The following is a 23,382-nucleotide window of genomic DNA, read 5'->3' as shown; positions in this document are numbered from 1 at the left end:
AGGCGCCTTTAATTTTTTTTCCCTCTCCTGCCTCCCCCTTCCCCCTTTTCTCCTAAGCATAGTGGTGTCTGAACACAAAACTAATCTCCACTGAGAATCAAAAGCGACAGTGGTGCCTTTGCTGAGATCCTGCTGAACTTGGGCGCTCCCTGATCGGATTCACAGTTTATAATCACAGTTATCACAGAACCATTAAAAGCCTATTAACTTGAATTCCCACAATTCCTTGAGGGCAAGGGCAGAGAGAGAGAGAGAGAGAGAGAGAGAGAGAGAGAGAGAGAGAGAGAGAGGGAGAGAGAGAGGAGAGAGCGAGCGAATAAAATAACTTGAATGTAAATGTAATACAACACTCGAGAGGAGAGAATCTCTTAATTATGCCAGCCAAGGAAGAAGACTCGTGGATGTCTCTTCACAGGCAGATGGCTGAATGAAAAAAAAAAAAGCCACACAAAGTCTTAGGCGCAGGGGTTGCCACAAAAATGATTTTTTCTGGGAAGAGGCTGGTACAGTGTTGGGGAGTGGAGGCGGTATGCAGTGTCCAGACTTCTCAGGAGAGGGATGGGCAGGGAATTTGTTAGAATGCGTAGCTACTGGTTAGCTTGGCTGAACAAACACATTTCGGTGGCTGAGGAAATCAGCCTGAAAAGAATGTTCACCATATTCGGTGGAAGCAAAAGCTCAGAAGAGATTCAAGCTATTGTCATGTGAGAAATTTAATTTCTTGTTTCTCCACCCTCCAGTGCCTTTGCTGACTCCCCCCCCCCCCAACAATGCTATTATGGGCCACCCCGTAAGACAGTGCAGTCAATAAGGTGTCTTGTGCCTAAAGATAAAACAGAGAGATCTTATCGTGCCAGGAACAATTAGACACATCAAATTACTTCCTAAAAACCATACTGCAGTAAGCCCCATGCATACCCATGACAGACCCTGATCCCTAGCATCCCACCTGCTCACGGGAGGCAAAGATGCTCACCCTGCTGGGTTCCCCACACCCTGCATTCCCGGTACCTTTGGCTCCAGCCCTCACCTTGCATTTATAAAGGCATATTGGAATCATCTGAGGAGGGACTGCATGTTCTCACTGCTGTAAATACTGAATGCCAATCAACCCAGCCTCACCTTAAAGGAGTTCTTCCCGCATGGATTACCCACGCTCACTGCCTAGCTTGATCTCATTCCTTCAGTGGATGAAGCAAATGGCTCAGCCCAGAGGGATCAGGTTATCGACTAAGTGCTTAATTAGGCGCACATCCCTGATGTGGTCATTCTTGTACACTCAGAACGACTGGACCGTGGTGTGGTAAAACCATGAATCCGGCTAACTCTCATTTGCTTGAGCCACAGTGGAATCAATGAGGCAGCAATCTAAATTAAACATTAACACAGCCATACTGCAGCATGTTTATGTAACTGTGCAACGAAGCAGCATGCATCGTAGGACCCTTCGGGGAAGCATGGTACTGGCTTTCTGATATCCCCGTTGGGCACCCCAGAAGGTTTGTTTTGTTTTGTTTTGTCTTTTTTTTTTTTTTTTTTTGAGAGTGCCTGAGAACCTGCATTTCTGAGGAACTATGGGTAATTCCAATGTTGCTGATTCAATCTCCACAACAGATGCAGGAGGCCCAAGTGAGGGAGGCAAACCCCACAGCTGATAGTTTGATGGCAGGACATATTGGGATCCAGCATGGGGTGCTGTGTCTGGGTCTTCTTCATTGTTTCCCGAGCTGAATAGCAGGTGGCTCCAGTCCAGAAGCCTGCACAATACATCTTAGCACCCCATCTACTTCCTGTCTGCCATCTGAGGCTCATGCTCTGGGCAAAAAATACCTTGGAATGTGAAGAAAGAGCAAAGGCAAGAAAGGACAAATTTGTGGTCATCCACACGATTAACTCAGTTGATGAACCCCGTGTCCCCGTGGAGCTGCAAAGCGAGGCTGAGGGCCAGAATTCAGCCTAAGTCTGTCTTTTATGACTTTGTCTTATTATCTTTGTAACAAGGCTCTTTTATTAGCTCACGATTTCCTGCCAACTTGATGAAATCTCCATTATGTTTTATAGTACGAAATAAGAGGATCAGGTGGTTTTAAAAAGTCTTCTGTTGAGACCTTGCCTCCCGGGCTTCCCCCTCTGCGCCTCTGTGGGGTGGGAATGAGCTTCTTGCCATGTTCCAAGCTGCTGTTTATTTTCCCTTTAGCTGAAAATAGATATTTATTTTGCCGATTTGTTTCAAAATTCTGGGGCTGCTGTTTCCCATCTTAGAGCTCCGTTTTGAGTCACACATGTCATTACCGCTGTCATTTATTCTGGATTTTTGGAGAGCTAGCCCATTTGATCTGTGGAGACAAAAGCAGCTGCTGTGGCACACGCCTGTAATCCCAGCAATTTAGAAGGATGAGACGGGAGGGTCAGAAGTTCAAAGCCATCCCCAGCTGTAGAGAAAGTTTGAGGCCGACCTGGTGTATGCGATACCTTGTCTAAACAAAATCAACCAACCGACCGACCGACCGACCACCCTGGCGTACAACAGGCCCCAGAAAAACCTCTCCTGGAAAGCTCTTAAGATGTGTATAGTGATGGGAACGGTAGCACATGTTCGTGACCCCAGACTTGGGAGGTGGAGAGGCTCAAATCATTCTCTAAAACATGGAATCACCTCCAGAGCTAGAAACACATGGCCGAGATGAGCACACTGACCTTCTACAGACTCTTGACTGCTTTGGGTGGAGACTATCTGAACTGCAGAGCTACCACCAAAGCTATCGTGTGAAAAAGACACAAAGGGTTCAATGAAAATAATGTCGATTACTTGGTGGTTAGGGGACACCGGTGCTTGGATATGTTGCTGAAACCATGTTTGCTGTTTGCTGGGAACTGATGTTGGTGAGGACCACAGTATGAGCCCACAGTGGATGTGCAGTAATATCTGTACAAGGATACATTTTTTTTTCTTAAGTGAAGATATACTTTTGTTTGTTTGCTTGTTTGTTTTATTTTTTGAGACATGGTTTCTTTGTGTAGCCCTGGCTGTCCTGGAACTCACTCTGTAGACCTTGAACGTGCAGAGATCTGCCTGCCTCTGCCTCCCAAATGCTGGGATTAAAGGGGTGTGCCACCACTGACCAGTTTATAAAGACATACTTTTGCAGAACCACTCTCTTTATGTCTAGTAAGCAGAGGACCAAACTGAACTATCCTGCTTGATCCTTCCATAGAAGGTGGCTTTGGCACATGTGGGTTCAGTGTGATTTTATTGCATATCGGCTGTGCAACCACGTTGAGCTACTTCATTTCTTTGAGGCGGCACTTCCCTCCCTGCCAGTGGAGATAGTTACTAACACCTGCTTCAGTTTCTATTAATGTCCCACCAGGGAGACTGATGGTGCAGCGAAGACAGAGGAGGCAGGGACATGGAGAGAGCCCAGTGAGCTCCCTGAGCAAGCATGAGGACCGGAGTTCAGATGCACAGCACTCATAAAAGCCAGGTACTGGGCTGGGCATCTACCTGTAACTCCAGCGCTGGGGGTGGAGGCTGGCAAATCTTAGAGAATTTCTGGACAGTAGTCCAGCCCAAACCAGTGAGCTTCCAGTTTAGTGAGAATCCTTGTTCCAAAAAGCAGAGGAGCAACTGATAAAGACACCTGATATTGACCTCTGACCTCCATATGTGAATACACATGTGTATATACACACATGAGTGTACCGGGGGCGGGGGGGGGGGGGGAGAAACAGCTTACTGAAGTCTAAGAGCCGTGGTCCTGAAGCATCACAGAATTGACAAGGAAGCGTACAGATCCCAGGAGCAGCAGTAGCAGGAGGCCTGATATACCTGGAAGTCAAAGGAAGTCTTTCATGGGGAGAGCTGTGGTTGTGGGGACAGAGTCATGGATACTGGTAGAGATGCTTAGCTGCTTCCAATTCGTGGCTTCCTAGGGAAGGAGCCTGGAAGCTCAGCAATTTGACTCAGTGGTATATTAGAGACTCATATGCACCTCTTCTTTATCCCGTGTTCAGCGATATTAGCTAGAAACCACAGCAGAAGCTCCCACAGCAGAGTCCTTAGCAAACCCCACCAGTCAGGTTGCTATTCTCCCAGAGAGCTGGGTGTCATATATCACAGCAGCACACTCCCCCTTGCACCTAACGCCTTCTGCCTTTCAAGTTCCCATCAGGGCTTCCCTTCTGGATGAATTAAGCCAGACACAAACACTAGGAGACTAGGTTATGTAGTTTTTACACCCCAGGGTACACAGCAGGGTGGGGTGGAAAATGAATTGGTAGTGGACGAGGCATGCGTAAACAGAAAATAATCAGCGCAGTTCGTCCGGGATGATGCGGAAGTCATTTAAGTAACGGCAAACATGGAAGCACTAAGCAAACTTGCAAGTATGTGCACTGTGTACATTCTTCACTTTCCGATGTGCTTTCGAGTTACTGAGTATTTCTTGGGGGCCCATGACCACAGTGCTCACAAAGAGGTGGCCACACCTGTACTATAAAGAAGGACAGTACCTTGCCCACTCCCACCCCCCAGTTAGGATCCAGGAAAGTCCAAATTCAGGATCAGGGTGGCAGAGCTGGTTGACCTTGGGACTCTGATAGAACTTTGAGATAAACCATCTTACTGCATCACCAAGCCGGACTCAGTCTCCGGTGCAGAAAGGTGTGGTCACGTTGAAAAGGTTGTAAAGCCGTTCAGAGGTGGTATGGGATACACCCTGACACCAATTATCAGCTCAAAGGAGATTTAGTACCCCAGAGAGGCAAGCAGGAAGGGAGTACTATAGGGAGAACTGCCTCTGAATCAGGCAAAGGCAGACAGCAAGCAGCAGCAACAAGTGTTTTGTTTTGATTTTTCTGGATGGGTTTTGACTCTAGCTGCATATGTATCAAAAGATGGCCTAGTCGGCCATCACTGGAAAGAGAGGCCCATTGGACACGCAAACTTTATATGCCCCAGTACAGGGGAACGCCAGGGCCAAAAAATGGGAATGGGTGGGTAGGGAAGTAGGGGGGAGGGTGTGGGGGACTTTTGGGATAGCATTGGAAATGTAATTGAGGAAAATATGTAATAAAAAATATTAAAGAAATAAAGAAAAAGAAAAAGAGGGAGTCTGTGCTAGGGTCAGGTGATAAGACCTGATTGGACAAGTTAGCCATTGTAGCTAAACAATGAGTTTTGATGGCTGGCCATTGGTGTTTTGTCTCAGGAATGAGTCAGTGGTCAGTGGCTAGACCTTGGGGGCTAGCTTTAGGAATATAACCTGTTCAACAAGAGAGAAAGAAGGAAAAAACTTGGTGGCCCTGTGTTTGCCATGCTTGGGCCTGTTTGAGCCTTTCACACGTATTTCAGTTCTGGGCCATGATATGAAGTGTTGTAATGGTGCCTGCCAAGGTCATTTCTTAGACCACTGAGACCATGACAGATATGGGCTGGGCTGGGCCAATGTAACACAAGCCCCCCCCCACCCCAGTCCTTCTTTTCATCCTGTACTGTGCTGCTGGAGTCAGACCCTGTGTACAGGGACCAGGAGATGACTGCTGCCTCCTGGGACTGATCAACTGGGGACAAGCAAGAGGGAGTGTTGTATCTCAGGGCCAGACTTCAACACAGCTGCCACACCGAGCCAGTCCTCAGCTTCAGATGTGATCCTCTTTTTCTCCTTAGCCTGTGGCTCTTGTGTCCCTGCTGCAGCAAGAGTGTGGTGCCTCAGGGGTCACACCCAGGAACCCATGTTGAGAGACTCTAAATGCTGGCAAGAGGGTAAGGTCAGTCTCTTGTCACTGACATGGCAACTCTTGTTAGGACCAGAGAGGAGATGGTTTGAGGAGGTGGGAAATGAAGACACAATTTCTCCATGCAAAGGAGCCATCTTGTGGATGTCCACTCTCATCTTCATGTGGAACTGCCATGATAATTGCCTGGGTGGCATCCAACCAAGAAGGCAAGCAGAAAGCACATCACTCACTCAGCAGGAGAGAGACAGGTCTGTGTCTTGACCCAGGGACAGAGTCCAGATTTCAGAAGCAGCCTCTGCAGCCCCAGAGTGACAGGCAGCCTTTGTCAGCGCTGAGGGTTTCTAGAGGGGACTCATGACATAATTTTGCCTTCTGGTACCTTATTATTGAGGCTGTGACCCCGGTGGAGAACAAATGAAGGGAAAACAAGGAGAGACATTTAGTCTAGGATAGAATCTGATACATAGATATGCCCAAATGTTTTCTCCTGTGTCTATGCAGGTGAGTGAGTGTCTATGCAGGCAGGTGAGTGTCTATGCAGGTGAGTGAGTGTCTATGCAGGCAGGTGAGTGTCTATGCAGGCAGGTGAGTGTCTATGCAGGCAGGTGAGTGTCTATGCAGGCAGGTGAGTGTCTATGCAGGTGAGTGAGTGTCTATGCAGGCAGGTGAGTGTCTATGCAGGTGAGTGAGTGTCTATGCAGGTGAGTGAGTGTCTATGCAGGCAGGTGAGTGTCTATGCAGGCAGGTGAGTGTCTATGCAGGCAGGTGAGTGTCTATGCAGGCAGGTGAGTGTCTATGCAGGCAGGTGAGTGTCTATGCAGGCAGGTGAGTGTCTGTCTATGCAGGCAGGTGAGTGTCTATGCAGGCAGGTGAGTGTCTATGCAGGCAGGTGAGTGTCTATGCAGGCAGGTGAGTGTCTATGCAGGCAGGTGAGTGTCTATGCAGGCAGGTGAGTGTCTATGCAGGCAGGTGAGTGAGTGTCTATGCAGGCAGGTGAGTGAGTGTCTATGCAGGCAGGTGAGTGAGTCCAGGAGTAGGAGATTATTAGGTCTGAACTGGGACACAGAGAACATATGGAAGGAGAAAAGGAAATGTTTTGATCTTGGTCCAGCAGCATTGCTGATGTGAGCAAGGTTAGCTCCAGAGCAGTACTCAGGTTAGTTTTCTGAAAACTAAGAGTTTGAAACAGATGGTTGCCATGAGGACAATGCTGAATCCATGAGGGTGCAAAATGTTTGCTGTGTTTCCAGCATCTTCTTGTCCTCACCTCTCAGGCTGGTTTTGGGACTTCTTCAGTTAGAATCTGGAGGTTAGAATTCTGCACGTGCTTGGGGAACCCAATGTAAGGAACAAATGGCAAAACCCCCTCTTGGGGCTTAGAATGCTCTGGCCATTGTGACATGAGCTTCCATCCCATGATAGTGGTGGGCTTTCTCCACCTCTCTGCCCAGGCAACAGCTGAGAAGATCAGATACAGTGGGTGGGGGAGCTCTACAGACGTCACAAGCTTGTGAGGCCACAGACAGCTTGTGAGGCAACCCCAGTACATTCAGCTCATTGGAGAGAATGGCCAAAGGGAGGCGTTTCAACCCGTCTTTGAATAATGACGGAAGATGGGTAAGGAAGGATGCATTCCTGAAAGCTTCCTCATGAAATGTGGCTGTTGTTGAGGGCACAGATCTGGGCTGGATTCCCTTCTGCTGCCTCTGGTAGCTTGACCTTTGAAAAGACTCTGGGCCTTGGTCTTTTCACCTGTCAAGAGGGAAGCTCAATATTCTTTTGAGGATTCAGTGAACACACATGAATCTGAGGGAGGCAGTCCAAGCCTGTAATCTAAGTACTTGAAAGGCTGAGGCAGGAGGATTGAGAGGTCTAGGGCATCCTGGGCTGCTTAACAAGGTACAGACTCAGAAAATAAAACTAAAAAAGGGAGAGGAAGGACAGAGAGAAAGAAAGAAGACATGGGGTACAGAAAGGAGTGGAAATGTGGGAATGAAGAAAAGGAAGAAAAGAGGGAAAGAGGGAAGGCAGAGGAAATCAAGAAGGCAGAAGGAAGAAAGGGTGAAAAAAATGAGGAATAAGGGGTAAGGAAGAAAACTGCTCAGTGCAGGGTGGGCCCTTGAGGATGCTCAGTGGGTAGCAACTGCTACCTGCTCTCCCTTGTCCATTTCTGCACTCCTGCCTTCTAATACTACAGCCCTCATTATATGGTGAGCTGTTTCTTCTTCCTAGATCGTAAGTTCCATGGGGCTTTGTCATTTCTCCTCAGTGGTGCTTCATCAGTACCTAGACTAGAATCCAGTGCAGAAGGCATACTCGGTACTTGTTGAAGTAGTCTTATATTTACTTATTTATTTTAAAGATTTATTTATTTGTTTTATGTTCAGCTACACCAGAAGAGGGCATCAGATTCTATTACAGATGGCTGTGAGCCACCATGTGGTTGAATTCAGGACCTCTGGAAGAGCAGTCAGTGCTCTTAACCACTGAGCCATCTCTGCAGCCCTGTTGAAGTATTCTTAAAATCTCAACAAATCCTGTCCAGTTCTTGTCATCAGACTAGGAAATGGACAGAGCCCAGGAGTCGTTTAGCTGTTATCCTAACAGTTGTTACCTGTTTCGATCATCCCCCAGACTTCTGGGCTCAAGTTATTTTCCTGGCAAGACCCCTGTTTGTTGATATCACAGTCAGCCCAGTCAGGAATTCTAGCGTCTTCTAGAAACATTTGCATCTTGACCCAGGGACTTCTCAATTGCTCTTTCATATGCATATTTCATGCACTGTCAGTTTTCCATGTCCAGTTCCTATGACTTGTTCACAAAAAGGGAATCCCCCTGTTGTTTTCCACTGTCAAAATGAGAGGCAGAATCTGAGAAAAGATTTGTGTTCAAAGCTTTAAGGCAATAATGTGGGGTGAGGGTGGGGTGGAGATGTGTGGGTGTTTTGCATGTGTTTGTGAGTAGTGTGTGAACATGTTTATGTGTGTGGATAGGTGCTGTGCATGTGTGTTTGTGGGGAGACCCAAGGATGAAGTCAAATATCGCCTCAGTAACTCTTTACCTTATAAATGGAGGTAGAGTCTTGAGTCTGGAGCAGGCTGGCTGGGGACAGTCTTCTTGCTCTGGGGACTCCATCTCTGCCTCTTGAGTGTTAGGTTGGCAGGCGGGCTGACACTCCAGCCTGGCTTTTATGTGGGTGTTGAGGATCTGGTCCTCAAGCCAAGATCTTTACTTAATCAGTCATATCTCTAGCCCCCAAACTGAAATTTGTGTTTGTTTGTTTAAAAGAGAAAGGGAAGAGATGTTGGGAAATTTGGCTCCTTAGAATGTACAACACTGATTGCAGTCTCTTTGGTATCAACCTTAGACTAAGGCAAACAAGTTTTATCTAATCTTGACTTTTTAAAATATAAAATGAAATATAACAAAATTGGAGAGTCACTGTGAGACTAGCAGGATAATTCATTCAGAAGGACAAAGGTAAGCAGACTAGCCAGTCAGCACTTCCTAAGTATAGTTAGTATATGTGCACCACATATTCACGCGCACGTGCGCACACACACACACACACACACACACACACACACAGTACACTTTATTTTATTCCATTAAGATCAAAAGTAATATGTAGAGAATATACAATAAAACATAAAAGTCTAATAAAGTAAAATAAAATTTATGATGAGTATAAATATATGTTAGAATATACTGAGACTGGGAAACATTTTTGAACTTGAGTTCTTTTGGGGCCAAAGCCAAATGGGAAATAGTGTCAGTCACATTTTCATTTTTTCCCATTTTAATTAATTAATTTTTTGAGAAAGTGTTTTATATGTAACTCTGGTTGGCCTAGAACTCACTTTATAGTCCAGACTGCCTCAAATTCAGAGATTTGCCTGCCTCTGCCTGTCTCAGTCACATTCTTGTAACGGCTCATAGTGAGGAAACTGTGTTTCTTAGGTTAAATACCTTCATGTTTATGTCATCTAAACATCAGTTAGATGGATGTTTGACTTACTAAAAAGCTGACTCCAGGGCTGGACAGATAGCGTATTGGCGTGGTATTTGCCTAGCATGTGCAAGGCTCTGGGTTTGGGCTTTGGTTACCAGCATGGTGGGATGCGGGGCAGACTCAGATTTATGCTTTCCCTTAAATAGCAACAACGTTCAGAAGCAGGCAGGTTAGGGCTGGGACTCTGCCTCAGGAAGTTTTCAGAGGCCTGGATTCTTTCCAGCATTCTGTTTAGACATTTTTATGGAAGGATTAGTCTCTTCCAGGTTGTAGAGAGTCTACATACACTCCAGGCAGGAAAACAAGAAGATCAAAGAACAACAATACAGAAATATCTGCCTTCTTTATCAGGAAAACAATACTTCTCCCAGGAGCCTTGCAGGCTCATGGGTTCACATCGCCAATCTAGCAGCTGCAAGGGAGTGTGCTTTGGTTTTATGAACTACATTGACATTTCAGGTGAACTCAAGTTCTGTTCTAATAGATGAAGTGAGAATCCACAGAGCGTGGGTAGACATTTCATGTCCTGCTCCAGCCACAGGCCCAGCAGGGCAGCTTGGTTCTCAGGAGTGAGTAGGAGAGACACTGTCCATCCACTCTCAAACTTGAGCCAAACTTGAGCCTCTGGCCAAGGTCCTCTCTGCTGTCGGCACCTAAGAGTGTCTGAAGAATCATGCTGATCCCGAAGTTTCCGGAAGGAACTTCAGATGAGTTGGGTAAATTAAAGAAGCTGTTGGCCGTGAGTCAGCTGCGGCCCATCTGCGAGGACAGTAATTGTCCCATTAGAAGTGACGGTCATTTTGCAGTTGACCTTGCTGGTTGTAATCTGGCTGTTGCTGGGCAGGAAAGGCTTTTTTCCCCTACTTACTTTCGTTTTCCTATTTAATATTTCAGTCACTGAGTAATGGAAGGCAGTGGAAATCTCACCACCAACTAGTTAAAAGTTGTATTTCACGGTTACACTATCTAACAGAAGGGTTTATTTCACAGCTATCATGCTATAGCCATTAAATATATATATTTTAAAAGAGTAAAATTAAAATGCTAGAGCCATATTTTTTTAAAACAGTGATTTAGTCCACAGACTTGCAGAATACGAATGAACTCAAGTCAGTTATGAGCTGATGTGAGCTGTCTTTCCTGCTATCAGAGCAGCTGCCCCACCAGCCCGGGTTCTAGGTGTTTCCAAGGGGGTTGCAACTTAGCTGGAGGGAGGGAGAACAGAGAGAATACTTGGATCCTGATTGCACTTTTTGTATTCATCTTTAAAAGTGACTGTTCAGGGACCAGCCAGTAAAGGTAGCTACCATGCATGCTGACAACTCCACTTCAATCCACGGACTCCTGTCAAGGTTGAAGAAGACTGCCAACTTTACAGAGTTGCTCTCTGACCTCTTCATGTGTGTACTTCACATCATGCACACACATGCACACAGTAATAACAAGTAAACAATTACAATTGCTTAGGGCCTTAGGCGATAGCCCAGTCAGCACAGTGTTTGCCTTGCAAGAATGAGGGCCCACGTTTGTTTCCCAGATCCCACATAAACAAATGGGTTTGGGGGTGCCTATTTGTAGCCAAACACTGGGGAGATGGAGACAGGCAGATTCTTGAGGCTTACTGGCCAGCCAGCCTATCCTTACTTGGCAGACCCTGGGTGCCAGTGAGAGACTCTGCCTCAAATATCAAGATAACAGCCCCTGAGGAATAAAACCTGTGGTTGACATTCAAAAACGTGAACAATAATGGTTTGATAATGCTTTAAATTTTAATACAAAGCTACTTAAAAGTATATGTAAGATGGTTGAGAATGTTCTAGTATATGTTAGTGAGGAAAGCAAGGTATGGACCATGGACAGTGCAGCCTGTGTCCTGCACAGCAGTATCAATTCCCTTCATGTAAAATACATGAGGGCTCAGTCAGTGTTGTGATCCAAGGTGGCAGTGCAGGCAACAAGGAGGGAGGAGGAGGGCAACAAAAAGTTTGTGAGAAATAAAAAGGCATTCAGTGTTCAGAAATGACATTGATCATACCACGTGGCCACATGTCCGTTGTAAAATTACAAAGACATTTTTTTTATAGATAGGTTTTTAAAAAAAGATATATTTATTTATTTTATGTAGATGAGTACACTGTAGCTGTACTGATGGTTCTGAGCCTTCATGTGGTTGTTGGGGATTGAACTTTTAGGACCTTTGCTTGCTCTGGTCAACTCCACTTGCTCAGTCTTAGCTTGCTCTGGCCCAAAGGTTCATTTATTATTATTATACATAAGTACACTGTAGCTGACTTCAGATGCACCAGAAGAGGGTGTTTGATCTCATTATGGGTGGTTGTGAGCCATCTCTTACCTGCTGAGCCATCTCACCAGCCCTACAAATACATTTTAATTCTTGTATTATCTGTATGATACAATATGTGCAAACTACCTATATGTAGAGTTGTATATCCACATCAGGATGTTATGTTAGTCTTCAAGAGCTAAAGGTGAGGGATGTGGTAAACATTTTTGGGAGAACATTATCCCCTCTCCCTGTTTTGTGGTACTGAGATTGAAACCATGCCAGGCAAAGCTCTTGACCATCGAGGTATAGCCCCAGCTTTTTCCCCCCCCCCGAACCAGACTCTTACTGAGTTGTCCAGGCAGGCCTTGAACCTGCAATCTTCCTGTGTAATGGGTTATAGGCGTGAACCACTAGAGTTGGCTGTCTCCCTACATTTTTCTCTATTTATTTTTTTTTTCCACAGGACATATATATTACAAGTCTCATCAGGAACAAACTCACTGGGGTCCTATGGACAGTTCCTTACATTTCCACAGGAGGGTCTGCACACATAGAGGGTGGGGGGGGTTGCCTGGTGATTTTGTTGTCATTGGTTTTATCCTCCTTCTCAGCCCATGGGTAGCCACTGAGACGTATTTGGTGGTATTTTATCATACTGTGTTCTTGTAAGTTACATATTGGTTTGTGTGCACAGGTTATTTTTCCACACCCATGCTGCTGGGTTATACATCTGTGAGTCTCAAACTCTAATACAGGAAAGGAGGAGGGTCACAGGCGCGTGGGAAGTCGAAGGGAATTTAGCAATGTGTAAGCAGATAGGACATACATGGTATATACTAGGTAGGGAGCTACTGGCAGGCACCCAGGCAAACATTGATACATACTGACCACTCAGCCAAGTGGCACATGAACTTACAGACAAAAATATACAGGCAGCTTAGAAAAGGCAAAGACTCAGGCTTTTGGCATCCAGGGCCATTTACACAGAACCCACATAAAAAGGACACTCTGCCAGGCAGAGTTTTATGACAGATCACATACCTGATCCCTCTTGGGGTTCCCAGGTCATCATCCATTGTCACTCATTTTGTGCTGACTCATAGTCCTCTGGTGTCAGTCATATCTTAGCTGATTCATACCAGATATCATGCCGTGATCAGCACCATGATTTCTAAACATAAAACTCACCCTGTTATGACCCTGTTCTCAACAACATTGTGTTTCTTTCTTCTGTCTACTCCATCAAGTCCTATGTGTCTTTTAGCTTCTTCATGGCTGGAGATAACACCTACAAAGTACATAGGATTTATAACACAACCTCCCAACCTAACTACTTAGCACACTCTGGCACAGATGCCAATCAAAAAGCACCGGAATGTACAGTTGTATCTTAACTTGGGAGAATAGAGAGATAATTACAGAGTTAACCAATGTCTTTACACTTCAAAAGGGAAGAGCTGGGTAGGGAGATAGTTTAGTGGGTAAAACACTTGCCTTGAGAGTTAAGGACATGTCTTTGATCTCCAGAACCCACAGATAAAGCTGGGAATGGTGGCATACCACTGCGATCCCAGTGGTGGAGAGATGGAAGCAGAGACAGGAAGATCCCCAACAGCTTGTTGGTCAGTTAGTCTAGCATGCTTGGCAACCTCTAAGTCTGAGAGTAGACGACCCAGTCCTTAGAACATGGGCTGGATGCTAGGCTCCATAAGACCTTGAAGAAGCCCTTGTGGCTTGAAATGTTTGTTTGGAAGGAATACTTCAAAGGTACATTTTTTTTGTTTGTTTTGTTTTTTGTTTGTGTTATTTATTTATTTACTTTTTTTCCCATTCCCAAAGGGTTCAAGAAGTGCTCAAACCATGTTTTAACTATGTTGCAGAGGAAGCCTGTATTTGGCATCCAGCTTCAGCTGTATCTGGTTCTAATCAAGACGCATGTTGTGTTTCCAGTTCACTCACACTGGTCTGACGGAGAAGACACCAGAATCCATCACGTGTACTTCCCTGAAGGAAACCCACTGCCCATACTTGTCTGAGCAGGTGGAGAGGAGGCTGCCACCAATCTACAAAATTCGAGAGAAGGTGACATGAGTATGGGGCCCAGATATAGCATCTCAGGGCTCTCTGAGGAGGTGCCATGTTGGCCAGATAGCTAACCCATTTGCCCATCTGCCATACCCAGGTTCCCAGTGATAGATCCATGTCCTCTGCAGCTACAACTGCCCCCTGATCCAGACAATGAGCTGGGATTCTCCTCGTCATTAATAGCCATGGTCTGCCTCCCTTGCCAGCTCCTGAGCTGCTGCTCCAGCCGTGGTAGTGTGAGGGAGGAGGCGGAATGGTTTTAGTATCAATATCAACCACACTCACTGTGGGTCTTGACTGAGGCGCTAGGCTTCTGGGAACCCAGCCTCAGGGCTTCTAGGATCAGGCCAGGTTTCCAGGATTTGCTTTCTGCCATCCTTATTAGTCAGATAAGAGGCTGGCCCCCATGCTGTCAAAAGGTCCTTGCCAGCATTTGGTTCTGTGCATATATGCAGTTTTGCATTCTTGCCTCCAAAGACATTTTGAAAGAGATTTTTTTTTTTCTTCAGAGATTTGGTAACAGGATTGTTTGGAAGCCCCGCCCATGCTTGCACCCACATCCTGTGCTATTAACTCCATGCTAGTGATAGACTTCATTAGCCTCCCTGAGAGTTCCCTTTGTCCCACGCCTCTCCCTTCCCCATCACCGTGCTCCGGTTCTGAGGACATCTCGCAGTTCTGACGTGTGCTTATCATCTCTTCATTCTTCCCCAGCAAGCAGCAAACAAAAACTTCCCTTTCTCTGTGCATGACAACCGCCACAGTTTCCAGAACTCTGGATACTATTTTGACTCTGTGAGTACTTCTTTGCTGACTAGCAAGGCTTCAGGTATAGCTCAGTGGTGGAGCACTTGCCTAGCGTGAGAGAGGTCCAGCATCCCATCGCTGCTGGCACAGCAAGCAGTAAACTGGTGGAAGGGGGATCATTATTTTGATTTCTATGCTGCACAGCTTATGGAGACACATGTGTTTCTCGAGACTGAAGCAATGTCCAAACAGCCTGGCATCTTCCACGAGACTCAGAAACAGTCACAAAACAAAAGCCACCTCTTGAAACTCGCAGAGTTGGGTGGAGTTTTTCAAACTGGCACCAGGCTTCTGCCTTCATACACACGGGCCATGGTTACAAAAGTGTCACCTCTCTCGTGAGATTCCTGGAATTGTTTCTCTAAGGATGGCGAGTTCCCTGACACTAGAGAGCTTAAGTTTTAACAGTACTTGTTAACAGTTTAATGTAGCATTGGATGTAGAAATATAACACAAGGTGCAACTACAATTCTCAAATGTCTAGTAGTGACGGGAACATTTAAAAACCAGGTAAAATTAATAAAACAGATGGTCTACTTAAAAAGTTTCAACTTTTATGGTGCTGTGAAGGTAACACTCAGCAAAACTTCACACTTAGAATTTCGCCCTTTTCTTGGGCTATTGCCAGGTATAAAGTATTTTGTATCTTCATTTCTTTCGAGGATCAGTCGCTGGTGTTGGGTCACACCTTCCAGCTAGCCACACAAGATGCCAGTAGACAGATTTAATGCTCTATAGTGTAGTGTGTTGCCAAGCGAGGTCAGGTGGACCAGAAACATGTTTTTCCTTTAAGAAAAATTTAATTTTATTTTTTAATTGTTTGAGAACTTTTCGTACACGTATGTAGTGTGTTTTGATCAAACCTACCCCATCTCCTTCTCTTCAGTTCCTCCCTATCCCTGCATTACCACCATCTTCATGCACTTGGCTTTAAACCCTCAAAGGCCACTCCAGATATACTTTCAGCTTAGAATATTTTCAGTTTCCTTTGGTTTGTTTGATCATAAGTCCATAGGGGTTTGTATATTTTATTTAACATATTTCCTCCGGATTATCAACTCAACATGTAATACATGCAATAGAGCAATTCACATACAATTATGTTTTAACAAATTCTTAAGCTTTAAAACAATTTTTTTACATTTACTCTGTGTGTGTGTGTTAGTGTGTGTGTATATGTGTGTGTGTGAGTGTGTGTGTGTGAGTGTGTGTATGTGTGTGTGTTAGTGTGTGTGTGTTAGTGTGTGTGTGTATGTGTGTGTGTCAGTGTGTGTGTATGTGTGTGCGTGTTTGTGTGTGTGTTAGTATGTGTGTGTTAGTGTGTGTGTTAGTATATGTGTGTTAGTGTGTTAGTGTGTGTGTATGTGTGTGTGCATGTTTGTGTTAGTGTGTGTGTTAGTGTGTGTGTATGTGTGTGTTAGTGTGTGTGTTAGTGTGTGTGTATGTGTTTTAGTGTGTGTGTGTTAGTGTGTGTGTGTGCACATGCGCACACACGTGTGTAAGGGCATGTGTAGGAGTGGGTGAAGGTCAGAAGACAGCTTGCAGACACCGGTTCTCTCTTTCCATCATGTGGGCTCTGGGGATGGAGCTTAGATCTTCAGGCTCAGCAACAAGAGCCTTTACCTGTTGAGGAATCTCATTGACTCCATAAAAATTATTAATCAGTTATTTTACATGTTCCTTTTTAATGAACTCTCTTAAACATCTGATTGACCTGTTACTACTCTCAATTTAAACTGCTCACATTTACATGCTCTGTAACTAGTGGTCTGGGGCTTCCATACTGGACATTACAGGTTAGTGTACCTTAGGCAGAAGAAGGTATGTCAGGTGAGCTTCAAGGACACGTATCAAACTTGAAAATCCACACGACAAAGGTGCTGTTAGCAACATCCTGTCTTTATTAACCCATGACTGTGCTCCAGTGCTTCACATGATCTTGTTTAAGTCCCATAGCACTCCTGTGGGCTAATTGCTCTTATCCTTGATTTAGAAATGAGCCCAGAGAAACCTTTTCCTCCACACAACTGTGTTCCAAGTAAAATTGAATAACTTAACCTAAAAACCTCCTCTCCTTTGGCAGAGTATAGAATAGAGTCACAAAACATCCACCCCCACCCTCTCCAAGAGGATGGATTAATTAAAAAAAACATCATGCTTATTTTTCTTTGCATATGAATATTTTGCCTTGCATTCATGTCTGTGTGCCACATCACCACTTGCATGCCTGGTGCTCATGGAGGTCAGAAGGAGTTGGATACTCTGGAATTGGAGTTAGAGATGACTGTGAGCCATCACGTTGGTTCTGGGAACCAAATCTAGGTCCTTTGCAAGAGCAACAAGTACTCTTTGACTTCAGAGCCAGCTGTCTAACCCTGCTTAATGTGTTTTCTAGATTGCTACAGTAACACAAGTCTATCAAAAGCCAAACAAGGGACACTGAGGTGACTCAGTGGGTGCTTGCTGCTGGGCCTGAATTTGATCTGTGGGATCCACATGGTGGAAAAAGAAGCTCCTACAAGATGCCCTCTGACCTACATAGCATGCATGCTCTCTTTCTCTGTCTGTCTGTCTGTCTGTCTGTCTGTCTGTCTGTCTCTCTCTCTCTCCCTCTCTCTCTCACACACACACACACATGCTCAAACACTCAAGTAAATAAAAAAAGGAACATTTTAAAAAAGTCAACCCAGATTTGTATAAACTTACAAATAAAATTTGCATCCTTATTTCTGCCTTTAGCACTTTACCCTGGTGCTTAACTGCTTATCAGGGTCTAGTGGGTAGACCCAGCCAAGTGTGTATCTTGTTAATGACACAAGCAGACCTGGACACATGCATCTTTAGCAGGCGAGGAGACCCTCCAGCCAGCCTCTGAAGGTTTCTCACATGTCCTCTGTGTGCTAGAATAGCTTACACAGCCTTAACATTTGGATTTTCAGTTTGATAGAACTTGCCCATGGGACCCAAGCTGGTGCCAGTGGCACAGGGGGATTGCTTGCCTACTGCACAGGAGGCCCTGGCTAAATAATTTTGTCCATGAAACCACTTAGGTTTGGTACATTTTTGTTTTTTTTAGAATAAGCTTTTTGAATATGGACTTGACTATTACTCTGTCTATTAACTTCCAAGCGTCTGCTTCTTATTGCATGGAGTTTAACGATGTGTTTGCCTAAAATTTATCTCATTCATTTCAAACTTAATGGTATAATGTCCAAGTACCCTTACTTGTCTATTCTTTAAAATTGCTTCAGTTGACTGTGGAATTCAAATACTTGTAATTTTTGTTAATAAGATTATTAAATCTACAAATATTCTTGAGTTGTTTTGGCTACCAGGGAGATATTATTATTTAGACCTAATTAATAATTCTAATATTGTTCCATTAGCTGAACAGAGTAAACTCTCTGAAGGTGTTGCTTTATTTGGGGGGAAAGCTGCAGGGGGTCGTTTTTATATCCAGAGTGTAGTAGCTTGTTAATACACTTTTTAAACATTTACATTTGAAGGTAACACTTAGGAAAATATTGTAAGTCAGAATGAGCAAATAAAAGAACAAGTAACATTTTAGGCAAACACATCATTAAAATCGGTATTAATCAGACCTAATTAAGGTCTCATTAGTAGTTGCCTCCAAATAGTCTTTATTTAATTTTTAATTTCCCTTTTAACTGAGAGCTATTTGGAAGATTCCTTGAATTTCTGATGTGACTAGAGTTTGTTAGGTTACGAATTTGTTGCTAATATCTGATTTTGATGTCCCATTAATTTTATGGAGGGCGCTCTGTGATTTTGACTTTTCGAGTGATAGAGATTTTTTTACATGTGATTAATTTTAAAGTGTCTCATTAGTGATAAAAAGATTATATAGTCCCTCATTTAATTGCAAAATTATTGACTGAGGACTGCTAATTATGTTGTAAAATATTTCTTAACTCTTTGTCTTGGTTTGTCAATTTCTGCTTCTGAGAGTTACTCTTAAATGTCAACACTTTTTGGTTTTTGCCTTAAATCGTTTAGTATCGTGTCTTGTTGCATAAAGATTCATGATTGCTTTATTTTTATCTTGATGGCTTTGCCAGTTTCCACCGGGAGTGTCCCTCAGCCTCTGTGTTGCTTTTAGCCATGTAACACGTTGTACTACGAAGTGTCATTCCTTCATCTTCATGAATTAAAAATACATTTTTTACTAATTCTCTGAGCGTTTCATAAACACATACAATGTATTTTGATTATATTCACCCCATTCTTTCTTCCAACGCCTCCCAGATCCACCTCCTACCTCCCCAACCCTTCCCAAGTTCATGTCTTTTTTTGTTTTTTGTTGTTTGTTGTTTTAAATAACCCACCAAGGCTTGTATACTCATACCTGTGGGAGCATCCACTGGAGTTGTTTTTTATCTACCACTTACCATACCCATCAGGAAAACCGACCCTCCGTCTCTCAGAAGTCATCAGCTCTTTATAGCTCCTCAGAAAGGGGCTGGGCTACCGAGTCCCTCCTATTCCATGCTAGACCGTTGCCTGGCTTGATCTTGTCCGGGTCTTATACAGGCAGCCACAGCAGCTGTAAGTGCTTAAGTGTGATAGTCCTGTGTTGTTCTGAACTCAGTTTCCTCTGGTCTTCCCTGACCTCTGGCTCTTACACAACTGTCCCTGAGTCATGGTGGGAGGGAGAGTAATACAGATATCTCATTTGTGTCTTCATGAACTTTAGTCATTTTGCTTTGGGTTTATCTTCTGTTGTAAGCAGGGTGCAGCCCAATTTAAAAAGAAAAACAATACCGAAGAGTCACTGTTTTTCTGCATAGGACTTTGAGCCATGAACATTATTATGACAATTTTGACTTTATACATGCCATTCACTTTATTCTGTATATCTGCAATATCTATCCTTCCTTCCTCCCTCCCTCCCTCCCTCCTTCCCTCCCTCCCTCCCTCCTTTCTTTTCTTTCCTTTCTTTCTTTCTTTCTTTCTTTCTTTCTTTCTTTCTTTCTTTCTTTCTTTCTCTCTCTCTCTCTCTCTCTCTCTCTCTCTCTCTCTCTCTCTTTCTTTCTTTCTTTCTTTCTTTTGTCTCTTTTCTCACATTGCTCTATCGGTTGTGTATTCTATTTGCATATTCTGACTTCTACTGACTTTTTACTAATATTTAACTTTCAATACAAATGTTTAAAATATATGCTAACAAGGCACTCCTTTCTGGAAAATAACAACAAACAAACAAACAAAACACCCCAAACAACTCCTGCAGACTTCTCTGGAACAACGGGGCCCCTTCCTGAGTGCCATTCCTCTTTTCTTTCCTTCCTGGGGCTGATAGAGTGGTGGCTCTGGCTGGCTTCTCCCCTTCTCTGGATGAGCCCTAAAGGGACTTCCCTGCAGCTCAGTAACTGGTCCTGTTTTCTCTGATCTGGTTAAAATCCTGCAACTTCCCTCCAGTCTCCCTTTTCCTCTCTCCCTCCCTCCCCTCCTGCACCCTTCCTTTCCCTGTCCAAGCCTCCCTGCTCCCCCTACCCCCACCCCCACCCCAGCTCCCTGTTCCTTCCTCTTAGGTTTCCGTGCTCAGCACCAATTTTGACTTCTGTTCCCAGCCACTTTCCGTGCAGCTCTTCCCTATATTATTCATATAATTTTTATTTCCTTTTATTTTGCTGGAGCATCTTCAAGTAACTTCCCCCAAAGATGCAATGTGACCAGGGTCTTCTCTTTGTCCCTACAGAGCCTCCCTCCCTCCCTCTTTATTTCCTGCCCTAGCCTCACAGGCTGGTCTGTACAGACTGTACATCAGGAGCCATTACACTGTACCTGGACATTTCCCCATACTCTACTAATTTTACAATATGTGAATGCAGTCATTCCTGGACATCTGTGCGGATTGGTTCTGAGATCCCTGTTGATGTCAAAATCAGCAGATGCTTGTCTCTTACAGACAATGACACAGCATTTGCACATTTCCCCTCTAATCTACTTACCATATAGTGTGATACTGTGTAAATAGTTTTAATATTGTTTGGGAATAATGCTAATGAAAGTCTATACATGTTTGGTTCAGATGTGATTAGAGTAGTTTTGGTGCACGCGCGCGCGCACACACACACACACACACACACACACACACACACACTATTTTCCATCTCCAGTTAGTTGGATTTGAGGTGGTTGAAGTAGGGAGGCAAATGCCAGCTGTGGCACTTTGTAGACTCTCTTTCACCCTGATTCAAGTATCCCACTCAAGGGCCCTGTTGCCACCTTGTTGATGGGCCCTTGGAGCAGACAGTCCTGATGTAATCTGGTGTCTGTCTCTTTTCAGTCTTTTGTGCCAACATCCACTTTCTTTCTTAGTTTTCAGCCCATTGTGATGAATCAAGCGCTCAGTTCTGAATACAGGATGATTCTCAGGTTCAGATGTAAGGTGCTGATAGCAAGCAAGCCTGTGGGTAGAGACCAGAGGTCCTGCTTTGCTTCCTTTGGGAGACAACAGGGTTGGAAAAGAATTCAACCTGCCAGTTCTTCAGAGGCAGCCATGAGTACTGTGACCCTGAAAATTGAGGACGCTGAACAGATGATATCCAGCTGGGCTTCCTCTGATTTTGCTTTCATTGTCCTAAAAGTCCAGTCCCCTTGGTGGAAAGGAAGCTGAGAATAGTGACAGGGCACTGCCAGGATGTCATTGACTTTTGATATTCAACAAGTTGGCTTTTTAAATGGTTATCTTATCTATGCATTTAAATATATGCCTGTCATTAGCTGGTTTCATTGAGATCCTCAGAACTGTGTGACCTTGTGTATCTCTCTCCTAATCTTGTTCCTCTTCCTCAGGGCTTGGGGCGCAAGAAGTTCACCCCAGATCAAAAGCAACACATTTCTAGAAATTTCAATCTCTGGGCCTGTGACTACATCCCATCCAATTTTGATGGTCTTTCAAATAACCAAACATCCTACGTACCTAAGAAAGCTGTGGTGATCTCAACTTTCCGACGATTTCCAAGATATTATGATGAGAAATGGAGTGACTACAAGTTTGCTTACAACCAAAACTGTGCAAAGTTTTTGGGATACCAGCCAAATGGAGAGCTTGCTGTTGACCCAAAGGTTGTCTCTCCCCAGGCTTGTGCAGGATCCCTAAACCTTCCAGAGGCTCTTGATGAGGTTTGTGATGTTATCCCATCAGGCGGTCATAAAGACTCTGACCCAACACTACCTCATGATTGCTGAAATACTTTTGTGATTTTTATAAGGTTGAAAAATTCTTAGGAAGGTACGTGAAGCTATTGCATGTGTAAATTAACTGCTAAGATTGTCATGTTAACCTTTGGGGGTTTTAAAAAAAATTTTGTACTTCATATATGATTAAATTATCATTTTGAAATCTTGATGCTGTTTCATCTCCAGCCCTATGATGTCTTGGGGAAGGGTTGCTCTTTGTTGTAGGGTAATTTCATTTAAACTTTATGTGTGCATGTGTGTGTTTTAAGAAGGTTTTACAGTAACAGGTTTCTATATGCCATTTTCAAAGGTCTTTAGTGTTAGTTATCTTTCCCCACACTCCCTCCGGCATCCTGTCTTTCCATCCCCCACCCAACCTAATCATTCATGCTCCACTATACCCCATCCCCCTTCATATCACCTGTAATCTATCCCCTCTCCCTCAAAATTATTTCCCATGTCTCCATAGCAACCACACATGAGAGACAACATGCCATGCTTGCCTTTCCGGGTCTGGGTTTTGGGGATTCTTTTTATTTTCTAAAAGTTGCACTTTTAAATTAGCTATGGCTAGGAAGATGCTGGTGATTTCCATATACAAATATTATATTTGTTCCCTCAGCTGCACTTCTAATACAATAATTTAAAGAAATAAAAATTAAGTTCTAGTAATTTTCCATTTGCTTTCCCCTTCGTTGTCTACAAAAACAATTTAATCATTTGGGGAAGTTGTGACTTGGTATCATTTTGGATACACTGCTTTGTGTAGGTCTGGGTATATGTTTGATTAGGTGTAAGTTTGTATATGTGTGGCCCAGGGAGTGACACTATTAGGAAGTGTGGGCCTTGTTGGAGTAGGTGTGTCACTATAGGCATGGGCTTTATATATATATATATATATATATATATATTTTATTAGGTATTTTCCTCATTTACATTTCCAATGCTATCCCAAAAGTCCCCCATACCCTCCCCCCCATTCCCCTACCCACCCACTCCCACTTTTGGGCCCTGGTGTTCCCCTGTACTGGGGCATATAAAGTTTGCAAGTCCAATGGGCCTCTCTTTCCAGTGATGGCCGACTAGGCCATCTTTTGATACAGATGCAGCTAGAGTCAAGAGCTCCGGGGTACTGGTTAGTTCATAATGTTCCACCTATAGGGTTGCAGATCCCTTTAGCTCCTTGGGTACTTTCTCTAGCTCCTCCATTGGGGGCCCTGTGATCCATCCAATAGCTGACTGTGAGCAT

The 23,382-nt window shown here is 44.2% G+C and overlaps 1 protein-coding gene and 1 long non-coding RNA gene across 2 annotated transcripts; one reads left to right on the top strand and one right to left on the bottom strand.

Annotated features, from left to right (window-relative positions):
* Window positions 1-1,985: 1,985 nt before the first annotated feature.
* Gm35625 (predicted gene, 35625) lies at window positions 1,986-7,059 on the bottom strand. The gene is made up of 3 exons (NR_166565.1): window positions 7,007-7,059; window positions 3,738-3,829; window positions 1,986-2,336 (listed from the first exon to the last, which is right to left on the bottom strand). It is a non-coding gene; the product is annotated as a predicted gene, 35625 (long non-coding RNA).
* Window positions 7,060-7,208: 149 nt separating this feature from the next.
* Window positions 7,209-22,300, top strand: Tex36 (testis expressed 36). The gene is made up of 4 exons (NM_028654.1): window positions 7,209-7,356; window positions 13,989-14,120; window positions 14,838-14,918; window positions 21,747-22,300. Exons 1-4 carry the CDS (start codon window positions 7,306-7,308, stop codon window positions 22,140-22,142), a joined length of 660 nt encoding a protein of 219 aa, NP_082930.1. The 5' UTR covers window positions 7,209-7,305; the 3' UTR covers window positions 22,143-22,300.
* Window positions 22,301-23,382: the final 1,082 nt, after the last annotated feature.

The sequence above is a fragment of the Mus musculus genome, chromosome 7 (assembly GCF_000001635.26).
Source record: "Mus musculus strain C57BL/6J chromosome 7, GRCm38.p6 C57BL/6J".
NCBI lineage: Eukaryota > Metazoa > Chordata > Mammalia > Rodentia > Muridae > Mus > Mus musculus.
This window is presented reverse-complemented; position numbering and strand designations above follow the sequence as displayed.

What these genes read in the sequence shown, in the direction of transcription:
- Tex36 (NM_028654.1), top strand. Translation starts at nt 7,306, where the DNA reads ATGGCCAAAGGGAGGCGTTTCAACCCGTCTTTGAATAATGACGGAAGA. An exon ending in TCTACAAAATTCGAGAGAAG is followed by an intron (nt 14,121 to 14,837) that starts GTGACATGAGTA and finishes ATTCTTCCCCAG; the next exon opens with CAAGCAGCAAACAAAAACTT. An exon ending in CTGGATACTATTTTGACTCT is followed by an intron (nt 14,919 to 21,746) that starts GTGAGTACTTCT and finishes CCTCTTCCTCAG; the next exon opens with GGCTTGGGGCGCAAGAAGTT.